Genomic DNA, 17,876 nt, shown 5'->3' on the forward strand with positions numbered 1-17,876 from the left:
GGCATTTTTTTATTTACTTTTTTACTAGTAATGGTGGTGATCAGCGAGAGAGATATTAAAATTATATATATTTTTTTACTAAAATAAATCAAATGTTGGGGGGTATTTTGTAAATAAGTAGTTTTTCTTCTTTTACTAATGTGCGCTGATGGGGAGGCACTGTTGTTGCACTAATAATATTCAGGACACTGATCAGTTCTCTGATTATCAGATGTCCCCTGTGTGGGTTTGCCAGTTTTTGTCTCTCCCCACGTGCTGTGCCAGTGTGAGGGGAGGATTGCTGATAACAGGCAAATCCTGTTTACATCTGTGATGAGCTGTTTTGAACACAGCTGATAACATGGTAAAGAGCCTCTGTGATTGGCTCTTTACCCTGATTTGCGATCAGCTGCACTCTGCAGTCTGTTCCAATTTTATCTTTATCTGCTGGCTGAAAGTGGCAAACATTAATAATAATAATAATTGTATAATAATAATTATTTTTATATATATATATATATATATATATTATACATTTTTTTTTTTATTTTTTTTTTTTTGTTCTGTACCATGTCTTTGTGTACGGGCAGTCCTGGTAGGTGAAGGTTTGCTTTCCTCAAGTCGGAGCCGACCCACGAATAGGTGGTGTTAAAATGACTGATGGCAAAATAATCAAGCAGCAGAAGAGGTGGTAGAAGCACAGATCCAAAATTGGATAAAACAAACGGGGAGATTCTTCCACTGCAAGTCCACAAATGCATCTTCCTCCCCAGAAGAGAGAACAGTGAGCAGCACAGTAGTGACCTCATGGAGTGTCACTCCAAATCTGGTGAGACCAGCAGTCAGAGGTAGCAGTGCCTAAGGCACGTGTGAAAGGAAAGAAAATCGCCTGATTCCCCTATAATCGCATTAATTGTTGATGGGCAAATGCTACTCGCAGAGCTATTTTGTTCTGCCCATGAGGAGCCTTCTGTACATGCAGAACACAATGATTACTGTTGGCGGCTAAAGCCACTGGCAGTAATCGCATGCCAAAATGAAATCCAACAAGCTGGTTATACTGAAGTTGATCGATAGATCGACTCTAGTATGACCAGCCTGCTCATGCACTGATCGAATCTCGACTGAGTTTCGAGCCATTTATGGTACGCTCAAAATGTTCCTAAACTACAGATATACCTATGGGGCTCAAGACCCAGACAATGCACTGCTCTTTTTGAGGCAAAACGAAAAAAACTACATTACGCACAATTTCTAGATGGTCCCCTACAGTCATCAAATCTTGACCCCACCCCCCCCCCCTTTTTCTTTTTTTTTTTATAAATATTGTATTTATTTGATGTGAGGAAATAAAAGGGCAGCAGCACACCGACGACATGACCAATGTTCGCTAGTTTAATATACAGACAACTACAACAGTCCCGCCTGAGATCGATACCCCTAATGCGTTTCGCCCAACAGGGCTTAGTGGTAGAGTTGCTACAACTAAACCCTATTGGGTGAAACATGCTGGTGTAAGTGGCCTGTGGAATAAATTGTTGAACTTTTTGATGTAGTCATTGTGCCGCTGTCCTTCGTTTTCTCTGTGTGTTTGGCGCATGGAGGGCATTGTTTCAAACCTGCCATTCAGGGGACACCCTGAGAGCAGCAAGCTTTGAAAGCAGATGGCTTTTTATTTCTACAAACCGTTTGTACATATGCTTTTTTATGTTCTTATCTGTGCTTTCATGAAATAAGTTGTTGTATTTTGGGTTTACTGGTTTTATTTGTAAATACACTAGTATTTGATCTTTACCATTTTTCTTATTTATTTTTTCTTCTTTAATTTTTTCAGATCTGGAACATCAAGCAGATGATTAAGTTAACGCAAGAGCACATTGAAGCCCTCTTAGATAAATTTGGAGGCGAGCACAATCCCCCTTCAATTTACGTAGAGGTAGGTTTCTGTGAATTAATTTTGTAGTCTGTTTTGATTCAGAAAATACATGGAGAGCATTCTCAGCTGTGTGTCTCCTGAGGGAGCTGAGTGGACAAGTAGTGGGGTGTTTTAAATAACAAAAAAAAAAACAGAGAATGCATTAAAGCGGTAGTAAACCCGCTGACTTTTTTTTTTTTTCTTTACACCTGGAAGGGAAAAGGCATTTATGAGCTAGTATGCACCGCATACTAGCTCATTATGAAATGCTTACCTTGGCACGGGGCATCGGTGTCCCTCCCGGTTCATGCCGAGGCATCTGACATTTCGCCTCGGGTATTACGGCTCCAGCGCTGTGAGTGGCTGGAGCCGCAATGTCGTCACTCCCGCACGTGGGAGACTTCTTTCCGGCAAGGTCCAGCGGCTGCCGGGCCTTAAAGCGGGGGTTCACCCTTAGAGGGCACTTTTCCCCCTTAGATTCCTGCTCGTTTTTACTAGGGGAATCGGCTATTTATTTTAAAATATGTGCAGTACTTACCCGTTTACGAGATGCATCCTCTCCGTCGCTTCCGGAATGGGCGTTCCTTCTTGACAGTCTTCCGAGAGGCTTCCGACGGTCGCATCCATCGCGTCACGATTTTCCGAAAGAAGCCGAACGTCGGTGCGCAGGCGCAGTATAGAGCCGCACCGACGTTCGGCTTCTTTCGGCTACGAGTGACGCGATAGATGCGACCGTCGGAAGCCTCTCGGAAGGCTGTCACTCAAGAAGGAACGCCCGCTCCCGAAGACCCATACCCGGAAGCGACGGAAGAAGATGCAGCTCGAAAACGGGTAAGTACTGCTCATATTTTAATACAAATAGCCGATTCCCCTAGACCGAACGAGCAGGAAGCTAAGGGGATAAAAAAATTTTTTTTACAAATGGGTGAACTCCCACTTTAAGCCGAAAATCCCCTGTGCGCACACGCCGCTGCATTCAGCGGCTCATTGCGAGGGGCATTTTTTTTTACCTACAGGGTAATCCTTATAGGCTTACCTGTAGGTAAAAGTGAAAAAAAAAAACTTTACAACCACTTTAAGTTTAAAAAAAAAAAAAAGAATCGTTTTAGCCCAGGCTTAAACTTAAACTTCAGTGTGATTTGCACTACCATTTACATTGCATCTTGTGACTTCATTTTAACAGAAGTCACAAATCGCAGTGAAATTGGTAAAACGAGGTTCAGGAACCTTTCTTTTAATTGCTTCAATATGAACTGTTCCATTGCCGGCAACGGGGTGCGGCGTGTCATGACAAGTTCCATCAGTGTGAATGGGGGCTCAGAACCACTTTAAAGCGGATGTGCGCTGAGAAAAAAATATTAAAAGCCAGCAGCTACAAATACTGCCGCTGCTGACTTTTAATATCGGCACACTTACCTGTCCTGGAGTCCAGCGCCGTCTGCAGCAGAAGACGAGTGATCGCTCATCACTCTGCTGCCCCCCTGCCATCCTCGGGGAGGGAACCAGGAAGTGAAGAGCTCCGGCTTCACTGCCCGGTTCCCTACGGCGCATGCACGAGTTGCACTACGCCTGCCGATTGGCTCCCGCTGTGTATTGGGAGCTGAGTGTTCCCAGAACACATCTTTGGGACGGGAGGTAACATCATGCCCGCAGTTTACCCGAGACAGTGTGGCCGGAAGTGGGTGCAAATACCTGTCTTTAGACAGGTATCTGCACCCCTCTCCCCCCTGAAAGGTGTCAAATGTGACACCGGTGGGGGGGAGGGTTCTGATCAGCGGGAGTTCCATTTTAGGGTGGAGCTCCGCTTTAAACGACCGTGGAATAGATTTGCTAAAACTGGTGCACTTAGAAGCCGATTGACTACCATGCACAGCTGCACCAGAATGAGTGAGTTTGGGGCGGAGTAACTTCACTGGCCTTCAGCGTCCTCACATTAACGCAATAGAACACCTTTGGGATGAATTGGAGCAAAGCCTGCGAGCCAGGCCTCATCGTCCACATCAGTGCCTGACCCTTTACAGATGCGCTTCTGGAAGAACGGTCAAACATTCTCATAGACACACTCCTAAAATATTGTGGACAGCCTTCCCAGAAGAGTTGAAGCTGTTCTAGCTGCAAAGGGTGGGACAACTCAATATCGACTACGGACCAAGACTGGAATGCCATTAAAGTGCATGTGCGTATAAAGGCAGGCGTCTCAATACTTTTGGTAATATAATGCATCTCTTCTCTGTAGGCACTGGGCAGCCAGTTGAAGTATAAGGGAATAAAGGGGATGTTTTTGCTCCTCTTGCACACTATCACTTCAGGACTATGGTGAAACCATTAAACCAATGAGCATCTGAGGATCATAACAAAGGGAGCAGATTGCGAGCTGAAGTAGAATCTGTAAACCTGATTTCCATCAGAGAAGCTGAGCTATTCATCGAGAGAAGTCCAGACTACTCCGTGTATTTGGGTGGTGTCCGATCTTGGCCTCTACGGCCTACAGCATAAACCAATGACAGTAAATGCTTGTGCAGTATGGACTTTCTGGTGCTCACCAACAGGCAGGGAGGTAGGTCTTTAAACCGAAAGGGGAAAAAATATTTTATTTTAACTCCCTTGCGTATTATTAAAAAATTGCTCATATCTAACCTAAAATTCAAACTGAAAATAAGAGTTCCTTTCTACGAAGACGTAGATTTGTAATCTTGTTTTCCCTCGTCTCCTTGCCTCCAGATGTGTTTATCCATAACCAGTCTTAAGTTGTCACCAGTCCAGAATGAATACGTCCTTCGCTAATACCGCTCTGTGTTGTGTAAACTGAATCAGGCACTTTTCATAAACATACTGTGCTTCTGAACTTGCGGCTTGCTCTTTTTATGTTTCTCTCCTCCTCCTGGGCAGCTTGCCTATCTACATGTTTACTGTACCCAATCTCCTCCCTATTTGAGATGTAACCTAAAATTAAAGTAGAACTATAGACAAAGTGTGTGTGTGTGTGTGTGTGTGTGTGTGTGTGTGTGTGTGTGTGTGTGTGTGTGTGTGTGTGTGTGTGTGTGTGTGTGTGTGTGTGTGTGTGTGTGTGTGTGTGTGTGTGTGCGCACACAAAAATGTCCAGTGTGCATGAGGCCTTATTGTCGAAGCTTAAAGCGGTTCTCCACCCTAAAGTGGAGTCCCGCTGATCGGAACCCTCCCCCCTCCGGTGTCACATTTGACACCTTTCAGGGGGGAGGGGGGTGCAGATACCTGTCTAAAGACAGGTATTTGCACCCACTTCCGGCCCGGCATTCACGGGCAAAAGACGGGCATTCCGTCACATCCCGTCGCCCCCCCGTTGTGTGCTGGGAACACTCGGCTCCCAGCACACAGCGGGAGCCAATCAGCGGGCGCGGCGCGACTCGCGCATGTGCCGTAGGGAACCGGGCAGTGAAGCTGCAGCGCTTCACTTCCTGGTTCCCTCAGCGTGGATGGAGGGGGGAGCAGCAGAGAGACGAGCAATCGCTCGTCCTCTGCTGCGATCGGCGCTGGACTCCAGGACAGGTAAGTGTCCTAACATTAAAAGTCAGCAGCTGCAGTATTTGTAGCTGCTGGCTTTTAATATTTTTTTTCCCATGGCACATCCGCTTTAACCACTTGCTTTCTGGGCACTTAAGCCCCCTCCTGCCCAGACCAATTTTCAGCTTTCAGCGCTGTTGCACTTCTTTTTTGGTAAAAAAATACAGATTTAAAAAAAAAAAAAAATATATATATATATTCATTTTCTTACTTCATTGATGTACACTGATGGGTGGCAGTGGTGGGCATTTAGAGGTCGCACTGTGGCAGGGGGTATTTTTGGGCACCGTGGAGGCAGATGTGCCTCCTTCCTCTTCGGGACCAATGCTGGTGATCCTTCTTTTTTTATTTATTTTTTTATTTTTTTTCTTCTCACGCTGACAGCGCGAGAAGGAAAAAAAAAGCAGATTTTTACCAATCCTTTGTTTACATCATGTGATCAGCTGTCATTGGCTGACAGCTGATCACATGGTAAGGGGCTGGGACCGGCCCCTTACACGGATCTGTGATCCATTGAGTCTCGGTTGCGCGTGTAAAAGGAAAGACGTCTATTAACGTCCTCCCAGATTTTCAGGCCCGCGCTGTAGCCGTCATTTGACTATAGCGCGGGCTTCAAGCCGTTAATTGAACAAGCTGAAGTTAGAAGTTGTTTGGCTACCATGCACAGCTACACCAGATTCTACACTCCCAAGTTTTAGTAACTCAACCCCTATGTGTGTACACATACTACTATACAGCATTTCTACACCTACCTTTTAAAAAAAATTATATTTTTTGCAAAGTAAGAATTCTTTTAAAAAAAAATTATATTTTTAAATGTTTGTTTTCAGCAATTTACAAAATGCAAAGTGAGAAAAATCTAAATCAAATCAATATTTAGTGTGACTACTGTACTTTTTGGCTTCAAACCAGCATTCATTCTTCTAGGTACATTTGCACCCAGTTTTTTCAAGGAAATCTGTTGGTTGTTCCAAACATCTTTGAGAAATAACCACAGATTTTCTGTTGATGTAGGCTGCCTCAAATCATTCTGTCTCCATGTAATCCCAGACAGACTCAATGATGAGATCAGGGCTCACAGGGCCAAACCATCATTTCCAGGACTCTTTTTGTTCTTCTTTACACCGAGGATAGTTCTTAAAGGGGTTGTAAAGGTACAATTTTTTTTTTCTTTTGCCAAATGGCTTCCTTTACCTTAGTGTAGTCCTCCTTCACTTACCTCATCCTTCGATTTTTGCTTTTAAATGTCGTTATTTCTTCTGAGAAATCCTCACTTCCTCTTCTTCTGTCTGTAACTCCACACAGTAATGCAAGGCTTTCTCTCTGGTGTGGAGTGTCATGCTCGCCCCCTCCCTTGGACTACTGGAGAGTCAGGGCGCCCACTAACGCACAGCTCCTTTCTCTATCTGCAATGTAGAGAGCGTCCTGACTCTCCTGTAGTCCAGGGAGGGCCATCACCAAACTCCACACCAGGGAGAAAGCCTTCCATTACTGTGTGTAGTTACAGACAGAAGAACAGGAAGTGAGGATTTCTCAGAAGAAATAAGGACATTTTAAAAGCAAAATGGAAGGATGAGGTAAGTGAAGGAGGACTGCACTAAGGTAAAGGAAGCTATTTAGGAAAAAATTGTACCCTTACAACCCCTTTAACCACTCAGCCCCGGACCATATTGCTGGTCAATGACCAGGCCACATTTTGCGATTTGGCCATGCGTCGCTTTAACTGACAATTGCGCAGTCGTGCAACGTGTCTCCCAACAAAATTGGCGTCCCCCTTTTTTTTTTTTTTTTTTTTTTTTTTTTTCACAAATCGAGCTTTCTTTTGGTGGTATTTGATCACCTCTGTGGTTTTTAGTTTTTGCGCTATAAACAAAAATAGAGCGACTTGAAAAAAATTAATATTTTCTACTTTTTGCTATAACACAAATCCCCAAAAAATATATAAAAAAAAACGTTTTTTTCCTCATTTTAGGCCGATACGTATTCTTCTACATATTTTTCGTAAAAAAAAAATTGCAATAATCGTTTGATTGGTTTGCGCAAAAGTTATAGCGTTTACAAACTAGGGGATAGTTTTATCGCATTTTTATTAAAATATTTTTTTTTTTTTTTTTTTACTAGTAATGGCGGTGATCAGCGATTTTTATCGGTACTGCGACATTATTGTGGACACTTCGGACACTTTTGACACATTTTTGGGACCATTGGCATTTTTATAGCGATCAGTGCTATAAAAATGCATTGATTACTATAAAAATGCCACTGGCAGGGAAGGGGGTCAAGTATGTTTCAGTTCTAACTGAAGGGGGGAGGGGGTGGAACTGACTTGGGGAAATGACTGATCGCTATTCATACATTGTATGAACAGGCGATCAGGCATTTCTCCCCCTGACAGGACCGGGGAGCTGTGTGTTTTTTTTCACACACAACTCCCGGTTCTCGCTCTGTAACGAGCGATCGCGGGTGCCCAGCGGTGATCGTGTCTGCCGGGCACACGCGTCGGGACCAGGGGTGCGCGCACGCGCCCCTATTGGCTGATTCGCGAGATGACGTAATATTACGTGATCTCGCGCAGCCGAGCCGACCTGCCGCCGTAAAACTGTGGCGGCTGGTCGTCAAGCGGTTAATGACATTGGCTGTATAATTGGGGTCGTTGTCCTGCTGCAGAGTAAATTTGGGGCCAATCGCACACCTCTGTGATGGTATGGCATGATGGATAAGTATCTGACTATATTTCTCATTTAGGACACCGTTGGTCTGGCGACTTTGAGTACCGTAGAAGCAGTGGTTGGCCAAGGAAACACAATGCAGCGGATGAAACTGGGAAGCAATGTGGAGGTTCTTTGCAAGTTTGGGGCTTCATTTCTGCAAATTTTAAGTTGGAGATTTGGTCCGGATCAATGATGAGAAATACTTACTTATCCATCATGCCATAGAATCGGGGAGGCGTGTGATTGGGCCCAAATTTAGTTTGCAGCTGGACAATAACCCTAAACTCGCAGCAAATATCATTTAAGAGCCATCTTCAGTGTAAAGAAAAACAAAATGAGTCTTGGAAGTGATGGTTTGGCCCCCACAGAACCCTGATCTCAACATTGAGTCTGTCTGGGATTACATGGAGATACAGGAGGATTTGAGGCAGCCTACATCCATAGAAGATCTGTGGTTAGTTGCCAGGATTTTTAGAACCATCTACCTTCTGAGTGCCTTCAAAAATTGTGCAAGTGTACCTAGAATTTGATGTTTTGAAGGCAAAGGGTGGTGACCCCAAATGTTGATTTGAATTTGATTTCTCTTCTATTCATTTACTTTCCATTTTGTTTTTTGTTTAAAAATAAACACCTAGCATGAGTCAGGTGGCGTTTTCCCTGTTGTGCACTGTGGTTCCTTCTACTGATCCCTACACGCCTTGAAGTCAGTAGCACCCAGAACTCTTGAAGGCAAGTGAAGATTTCCTTCACCACCTGCTGGACAGATGCCCTGTTGGAAATTGCCTGCAGTGCAGATCACTTAGAAATGGACTGCAGCACTCATCTGTATATTGTGACAGCCGATAAGTCTCCCCGCTGTCAGAATACAATGACAGTGGGAAGATTCCTCCATCCACCTAATATATGTGGAGGAGTGAATTGGGTCAGTTTCATTTAGGCTTTAAATATTATGAACTATCACCCATTTTTAAATGTATGTGAATGACATTCTTTAGTTGCACTGCCTTTTAGCCTTCTAAATATGCAATAGCATTTCATAAAAGTTTGGTAAGCCGTCTTTGTTGCATACATAGCAGGAAATGAGTGATTACCCTATTTTGACTGTTGGCCCGGAGCCACAAACCACAAAGGCTACTTGGGGCCTTCAGTAATTGCAGAGTGCAGGACAAGACCTTGAAATGTCAGACCAATGGACACGTTGGCATGGCTGTGGGTTGTTTCCTTCATCGTAAGCAGGGCCGTTTGAAGGAATTTGGGGGCCCCAAGCAAAATGGGGGGGGGGGGGGGCCCAAGCACGCAAAGCCTACGTTAGCGCTACACTAACTTTTTTACACCCATGTTTTTTTTTCCCCCCCCCCCCCCTCCCTAGTCCCTATGTTTTTCTATTCTCACCTCCCCTTCTTCCCTGTAGGCAGCTGCTGTAGCATGGCGGAGCACCTCTTCCTCCTGTCAGTCCGGTGTTGCATCATTATGGGTCCCCAGACCCCTCTCAGATAGTAGCCGGGTACTGCGCAGTACAGGAGATTCAGTTTCCTGTGAGCACTCGGTGTGCACTTCCTGTCAGTCTGGCCGGGAACAGGAAATTGAATCTCCTGTACCACGCGCGGTACCCGGCCCGACTGACGGGACTCCAGGAGGAAGGAAGAGGAGCTCGGCCACACTACAGCCTGGGAAGGGCAAGTCGGGGGGGCCCCAGGCCAGCTCGGGGGCCCCAAGCAATTGTTTGTTTTGCCTGTCCTGTAACGACGGGCCTGATCGTAAGTTTCCCCCCTTCACATGCCCAGCACAAGGGATTGTGGGCTAGTCTTGCAAGTTTTATATGTTTTACTACAGATTTGATGGGTAATTCCTGAGTGCCATTTCACACAACTGTTGGTTCATCTAGCTGACATTTAGGCTCCGTTCACATCTAGGCATTTCTTTTTTACATGCATTTTTTTTTTTTTGCAGCACTTTTGTACAGGCGTTTTGAAGTTCAAAAGGTCACCAATGTAAAAGAATTAAAATGCCTGCAATCTGCCAAAAAAGTTCATGTACTTTCTTGAGCGACTGGCGTTTTTTGCTTTAGTCGACAGGATGCTCAGATGTGAACAGGAGCCATTGAAATGAATGGGATTTGTCTTGTTGGGCATGTGCCTAGTGCTATATAAATCCTGTTGTGATGATAAGCAAGTACAGCGCTTGATCTGCATTGGGTGTCTATTCCAGCAGGTAGAACATTTTAGATGGATGCCGTCTTTAGCAGCTTGATTATGTGACATCACAAGATTGGGCCCTGTGAGCTTGCTCTTTTGATATCGAAGACCAGTCTGCAGGATTTGGGTCACGTTACTTGTATGCTCTGTTTTATGATATGCAAGCCTGTCGGGTGTCTCTATCTCGCCCCCCACCCCCCTTTTTTTTTTTTTTTTTTTACCTTCCAAATTTACAATGGCATTTATTGATTTGTTTGTGGTTTTCTCCCCACAGGCCTACGAGGAATACACAAGTAAACTTGATGCCCTTCAGCAGAGGGAACAACAGTTACTGGAGTCGATGGGGAATGGAACAGACTCGTCTTCATCCCTGTCCTCAGAAATGACACTATCTTCTGTACCGTCCTCCCTGTCTTTAGTACCCTCGTCCTTGTCCGTCCTGCAGAACCCCTCTGACCTTTCCCGTATTAACCCCAAATCTCCACAGAAACCTATTGTAAGAGTCTTCCTACCTAACAAACAGCGCACTGTGGTAAGTATGTCCTGTTTGCTAGAGGTTGCTAGATAAGAGGGGGAAAAAAACTCAACCCGAAACTGACTTTTTTTTACTTTTTGGGAAATGCTTAAACATTACTGTTGTGTATTGGGGGGAATGAGCCCAATTCATAATCCTGATTGTTATTTTCTGCCAGATTTTCACATCTCTATTAACCACTTCAGCCCCGGACCATTTTTCTGGTCAATGACCGGGCCACTTTTTGTGATTCGGCACTGCGTCGCTTTAACTGACAATTGCGCGGTCGTGCGACGTGGCTCAAACAAAATTGGCGTCCTCCATTTGTGAAAAAAAAAAGCTTTCTTTTGGTGTTTGGTATTTGATCACCTCTGCGTGTTTTTTTTTTTTTTTTTTTGCGTTATAAACACAGAGCGACAATTTTGAAAAAAATGAATTTTTGCTGTAATATCCCCCCAAAATATATAAAACCATTTTTTTCCCCTCAGTTTAGGCCGATACGTATTCTTCTACATATTTTTCGTAAAATAAATCGCAATAAAGGGTTTATTGATTGGTTTGTGCAAAAGTTGTTGCGTCTACAAAATAGGGGATAGTTTTATGGCATTTGTATTAATATATATATATTTTTTCTAGTATCGGTACTGCGACCTTATGGCGGACACCTTTGACACATTTTTGGGACCATCGGCATTTTTATAGAAATCGGTGCTATAGAAATGCATTGATTACTGTAAAAATGGCACTGGCAGGGAAGGGGTTAACACTAGGGGGCGAGGAAGGGGTCAAATATGTTCCCTAGGTGTGTTCTAACTAAAGGGGGGAGGTGGGGCTGACTAGGGGAAATGACAGATCGCTGTTCATACATTGTATGAACAGACGATCAGTCATTTCTCCCCCTGACTGGACCAGGAGCTGTGTGTTTGCTCTGTAACGCGCCCCTAATGGCTAAAATGAAAAATAATGTAATATTATGTCGTTTCGTGCAGCCGAGACGACCTGCCGCCGTAAAACTGTGGCGGCTGGTCGGCTAGTGGTTAAAGAAGAGAAGTTGGCCTTGAAGTAGAATTCCAGTCAAATATTTAACTACACTTAAACCTGCTCCCACCACCATTCTAATGTCGCGTACACACGACTGTTTCTAATGGTCTAGAAAAAACTAAGTTTTTTTTTCGACATGATTCTTGTCAAGCCTGCCTTGCATACACACGATCTTGAAGAATAAAATGCTTGAGCAAAGCGCAGTGACGTATGACGGCACTATAAAGGGGAAGTTCCATTCAGATGGCGCCACCCCTGTTAGTAAATGTTTGGTGAGAGACGATTCGCTCTTTTCAGTCTGTGCTTTTCAGTCTGTTACAGCGTGACGAATGTGCTATCTTCATTACGAATGCTAGTTTTACCAGAACGAGTGCTCCCGTCTCATAATTGCTTCTGAGCATGAATGTTTTTTTTAATTTCAATACATTTTTATTGAGATTTTCAATAGGGTTACAGCACTTACATAAACATCCAAAGTAACAAGAGCCCTCAGGGGCGATTCACACCATTTAGCGAATAAGTCAAAAAGTTACAAAGAAAACAATAATAACCAATCTTGGTCAAATAAAATAAATATACATCTGTTAGGAATTTAATGTACCCTTACTAGACCTCTTTTCAGATAGTCCTAGCATGAATGTTTTTTTTCACGTCGTTAAAGCCTACACACGACCGTTTTTCACGATGTGAAAAACCACAGCGTGAAAAATGACGCGAAAAAAAAAAAAGAGCGTGTTCTAAATTTTTAATGCCCATTTTTCACGTCATGAAAAATGCTCTGGCGCCTACTCATGGTCGTTTTTTAATGACCATTTTAAAAAAATTTAATTTTTCACGTCCTGAAAAACGGTCGTGTACGCGGCATTAGCCTATTCTAACTTCCCTGTAATTGAAAGATTGCTTTAATGATGTATTCTGAGGGAGCTCCGATACAGCGGGTCGGAGGAGGAGCAGCTACGGGACAGATGACAGCTGCTCTTTAAAAAATTATAATTTAAATCTAGCCATTTTATTAGCGATTTAAATCAAACCCACCCTGTTCAAAAGTGATCTTTTGAAACCCTGTATAATGTGTATATTTGTCTTCTGCCTCCTCCAAGCATGTGATATTTTTCAAGAAATTTTTTTTATGGCAACTGACTTACCCACCAAGTGTGTTGGGTTGTTTTTTTTTTTTTTTTTTTTGTGATTCTAGTACTGAGATTAATTCGGTCCTACCATATGACACAACCAGCCTGAAGACTTGACTTTTCTGTACTGTGTTGCCCAGAGATTGGACAGGGAAGAAGCAGCAACATGATTATGTCATCTTTCTGCTCCTTTTGCCACATATGAATGCCGCTATCCCTGTTTGGCCCCAAGTGCCACCCCTCCTTCTCCCGTTCCAAGTGCTGCTGTACTTGAGATTCCAATAGCCTATTATTAAGCCAAATTAAAAAATATTGTACTGGTTGTAGTAAAAACATGATTTATTTATTTTTATATATATAAATTTATGGTTGTAAGCAGGTGTCTGTAGAAATAAAGGTTGTTTCTGTATCTTACCCTGATGTCCATCCTGTCGGACCAAAAATGCTTGTTTAGTTTTAGTTACCAGGAAAAAAGCATAGAAGTTTTTTATTTTTTTTATTTTATTTTTTGCAATATTCATATGGAGAGAACCAAAGGTGTACTTTTAGCACATTTTATGGCCATCCGTTCTCATGTATGGTGATTGGTTGTATCTACATATTATGCCAAGCTAAAGTCCTATATTTTCCTTAATATTAAAGGGGTTGTAAAGGTACAATTTTTATTTTATTTTTTTTTCTAAATGCATGCAAGGACTTAAAGGGGTTGTAAAGTTAAAAAAAAATATTCCCCTAAATCGCTTCCTTTACCTTAGTGCAGTCCTCCTTCACTTACCTCATCCTTCCATTTTGCTTTTAAATGTCCTTATTTCTTCTGAGAAATCCTCACTTCCTGTTCTTTTGTCTGTAACTCCACACAGTAATGTGAGGCTTTCTCCCTGGTGTGGAGTGTTGTGTTCGCCCCCTCCCTTGGACTACAGGAGAGTCAGGACGCTCTCTACATTGCAGATGGAGAAAGGAGCTGTGTGTCAGTGGGCGTCCCCTGTAGTCCAAGGGAGGGGGCGAGCACAACACTCCACATCAGGGAGAAAGCCTTGCATTACTGTGTGTAGTTACAGACAGAAGAACAGGAAGTGAGGATTTCTCAGAAGAAATAAGGACATTTAAACGCAAAATGGAAGGAAGAGGTAAGTGAAGGAGGACTGCACTAAGGTAAAGGAAGCTATTTATGGATTTTTTTTTTTTTTTTTTTTTTTACCTTTACAACCCCTTTAAGTCCTTGCATGCAGGACATATGCTCCCCTACCTTTTTACATATGCCCTAAAAAGGTTAACAACCATTTGCATATGAATTGCTCAATGAATATTATGTGTGATGGTCCTCTGAAAAACATCAGTTGTATCTTTGTCCCCCCCAGGTACCAGCTAGGTGTGGTGTGACAGTGCGGGATAGTTTAAAGAAAGCACTAATGATGCGAGGTCTAATCCCAGAATGCTGTGCAGTCTACAGGGTCCAGGATGGGTAAGAATGTTATTGATTTTGTATTTTTCCAAAGTCTCATCTGTCAAACTAAATGAAAATCCTAAAGGATGGATCCTGCAGTAAAAGAGGTATTGTACACGCCTCTCTGGCTATCCAGTGTCTTCTATCCTCCTCACCTTTCAGCACTGCAGCTTCATTCAATCTCTTCGGGCTTTAAGGCTTCTGGTAGTGTCAGGTACCTGTGTCCACCCACTGCATGTTGTAGTTCCTTCCGCCAACTCCTTGGTCACTGCAGAGTCCTGTAGTGACTTGGAGGGTCAGAGTACCAGAGTTCAGCAGGAGATGCAGGGACCCATCTCTCCCAGGGGGAGTATTGAATGCTGAAGAGACTGACTTGGGCTGCAGTGCTGGTAGTAATAAAGGCCACTGGAGAAAATATATTTTATTACAGGGACCTACCTTTTAGGATTTCTTTACCCAGAGGATCTCCTTGATTTGTTGTGTAATGTAACAAAGATGGCCTTGATACAACCTTATGCCAATAGAAGTCAGGGGGACGATCCAAAGAGTAGCCCAATGCGAATAAAGTTGTATCTGGACCACTTGGCAGTGGTGTGGCGCATTTTTATTTTCAGATGAATGGACATTGGCCAAACAAGGCAGGCTTCTCCATTCAGACAAAACCCCTCCCAGCACTGCAAAGCCTCAGTTTTGTGTTGGTGTCCTTAGGTGATGGATGTGTCTGTTCAAACTCTTTAAAGATTATCTGATTGCCTTATTTTTTTTCCTGCCTGTTCCATACATCCCTGTAGTGGTAGGACATTTTGTTTTATCTGGATCAGTCCCCTATGGCCCAGAGGGGATAGTACTTGCCCTTGTCTTGGAGGACTGGGCGGTTTTAATGTTTTTTGGCAGGACTTTTTCCTGCAGGCAGCACTTTTTCCAAGGTACCTGGGAAGCCTTTGTGCCTTTTAGTGTGCTGTGGTGGTGCATGATGCAGCCTTACTGGGCCAGTATTTTTTTATAATATAAAATTATATATATATATATATATATATATATATATATATATATATATATATATATATATATATATATATATATATATATATATATATATATATATATCTATCTATCTCTCTTGGGACAGTAATGTATTTAACATTGTCACCAGCTGTCTGGCACCGGCAGACACTCTTCACAGCTGGTTGGCCAATCCCATACTATCCCTCAATCCATGTTGGACCACAAGGTGGGGGAAAGGGCGATGGGGTGGTCCTCCAATATTTTATAGTTGGTTTTTTTTTTCATTGAATATTTATATTTAATTTTTACAGTATGCATGTTATACAGTAAAACTTTGGTTTGAGGTTTTTTTTTGCAAGACAAACTTTTTAAAATTTTGATTTGATATACAAGCGATGTCTTGATATACAAGCAGTGTCATGTCACAACTGAGTATAAAAAAGACAGTCACCTCTAAGTGTAACAATATGGTTACATTTAATGAAGGTACAAAATTTAGCAACATATTGCTACACTTAGAGGCACCTCTCTTCTATACTCTGTAGTTCCTGCTGGATTTTGCTTCTAATCCCCTTGTGGAGGCTTCCATTTGTGAATGGGCATATTATGGTTACACAACCTATCACATTTCTATAATCCATTTTATATGGACTATAAACAGAAGGACCTATGAATAAATGGTTGTGGAACTAATCATTTGCATTTCCATTATTATGAGTAAATTCGCTTTGATATACAAGTGCTTTGGATTACAAGCATGTTTCTGGAACAAATTATGCTCGCAATCCAAGGTTTTACTGTATTTTTATTTTTACTTTTCTTCTTGTTCGGTGTTTGTAATTCAAGGATTGTTCTTTGACAGGGAGAAGAAGCCAATAGGCTGGGACACAGACATCAGCTGGCTTACGGGGGAAGAGCTACATGTAGAGGTTCTGGAAAACGTGCCCCTCACAACACATAATTTTGTATGTATTACAGTAAACTGCAGAAGTGGGAATTCTACCTTCACTGTTTTTTGTACTGTTTTGTACTTTTTTATTTTCTTAGAAAAAAATCTTACTGAACACATTTTAAAATACAGCTGCACATAATCATCAAAAGGTGTATTGGAACATGCTACTATAAAAAGCTGACTAATGCAGAAAATAGTATTTCTTTTAATTTAATCACTTTTATTTTTTATTTTTGCGGTGACATCGCACAGCCTCCCTTCACATCCTTCTTTATCATAACAGAGTGTCTGTATAGTAAGTAGGTGGGTAGTATATCAATGTCGCACACAGTGGCTCCAGGCAGGAGAAGCATGGCTGGTCAGGGAGTCCTTGGTGGCTAAACTGACTATGGGGGATACAGGCACGCTATACATCAGCAAGGCATCTTTTTGCTTAATGCCTGTCCTGTAAAGTGGTCCTATTATTGTGAGGGAAATCTGACTTGTGTGCTCCTGATTTTTTTTATTTCCAGGTACGAAAAACGTTCTTTACTTTGGCGTTCTGTGACTTTTGCCGGAAGCTGCTATTCCAGGGTTTTCGCTGCCAAACGTGTGGCTATAAATTTCACCAGCGGTGCAGCACAGAGGTGCCTCTTATGTGCGTCAACTACGACAGACTTGAGTAAGCACCCATTGGAAAATAATTGTGTTCTGTTAGTGTCTCGTTTTTTAAAGGTCATTGCTTAACATGGGCCTTAGCTTGCATAAGAGCAGTGTGAGCAGAAGACTTTTGCAAAGCTTTTGCAGAAATTTCAGCAAGCCTTGATGAAGCTTTTAAAGCACCCTTCTGCTCCAGTTTGTAAATATTGAGCACAGATCTCAATGGCAGTGCTGCTTACCACTTTAAACAAGCTGCTAGCAGTCTTTAGCACTAATTGAAGCTTGGAAAACAGAGGGGGTGGGGGCAAGGGAATAGTTGCTGAGGCTAAACCTAGAGCATACCCACCCAAATTTATGGACTGTCTGGGTACTGATGAAACACAATAAACATTATTATATGAAAAAGTTTATTCCAAATAAAAATTACAAAACCGACAATTATACACATAAAACATTGGTCGGGGGTCTCTACTAGTTTCGTGGGAATATACCTCTTCAGGAGAGCCAAGCTATAAAATAGATACAATAAAATACATAGAATACAGTTCAGCAATAGCGTATATGATGCATAAAGAGAAGTAATAGCTTACCCGATGAGTAATTAAACAAGCGCGGAGCCGGACCGCTCAAATGGTTCCCCCCGCGGCAGACATGGGGGATTGTGCGTCGATCTCTAGGTATAAGGCGTATAGTTAAAGGACCCAATATGTAGACCAGCCCTCAAAATTTTCACTCGCCTGGTCGCATTTAGCGAGTTAAAATTTGGTGGGGGCGAGTGGAAAGGGGGCACTGTGCTCTCCAGCTGCCTGAA

The 17,876-nt window shown here is 42.7% G+C and overlaps 1 protein-coding gene across 4 annotated transcripts in view; it reads left to right on the forward strand.

Moving 5' to 3' along the window:
- BRAF (B-Raf proto-oncogene, serine/threonine kinase) overlaps window positions 1-17,876 on the forward strand; it is a 178,710-nt gene that overhangs the window by 43,024 nt on the left and 117,810 nt on the right. For all 4 annotated transcript variants that reach the window (XM_040345717.1, XM_040345719.1, XM_040345718.1 and 1 more), the window contains exons 2-6: window positions 1,814-1,915; window positions 10,615-10,872; window positions 14,384-14,487; window positions 16,337-16,439; window positions 16,939-17,087. In XM_040345717.1, the coding sequence (XP_040201651.1) occupies window positions 1,814-1,915; window positions 10,615-10,872; window positions 14,384-14,487; window positions 16,337-16,439; window positions 16,939-17,087 (716 nt within the window). The remainder of the gene's footprint in view (window positions 1-1,813; window positions 1,916-10,614; window positions 10,873-14,383; window positions 14,488-16,336; window positions 16,440-16,938; window positions 17,088-17,876) is intronic.

This window comes from Rana temporaria, chromosome 3, assembly GCF_905171775.1.
Source record: "Rana temporaria chromosome 3, aRanTem1.1, whole genome shotgun sequence".
Classification (NCBI taxonomy): domain Eukaryota; kingdom Metazoa; phylum Chordata; class Amphibia; order Anura; family Ranidae; genus Rana; species Rana temporaria.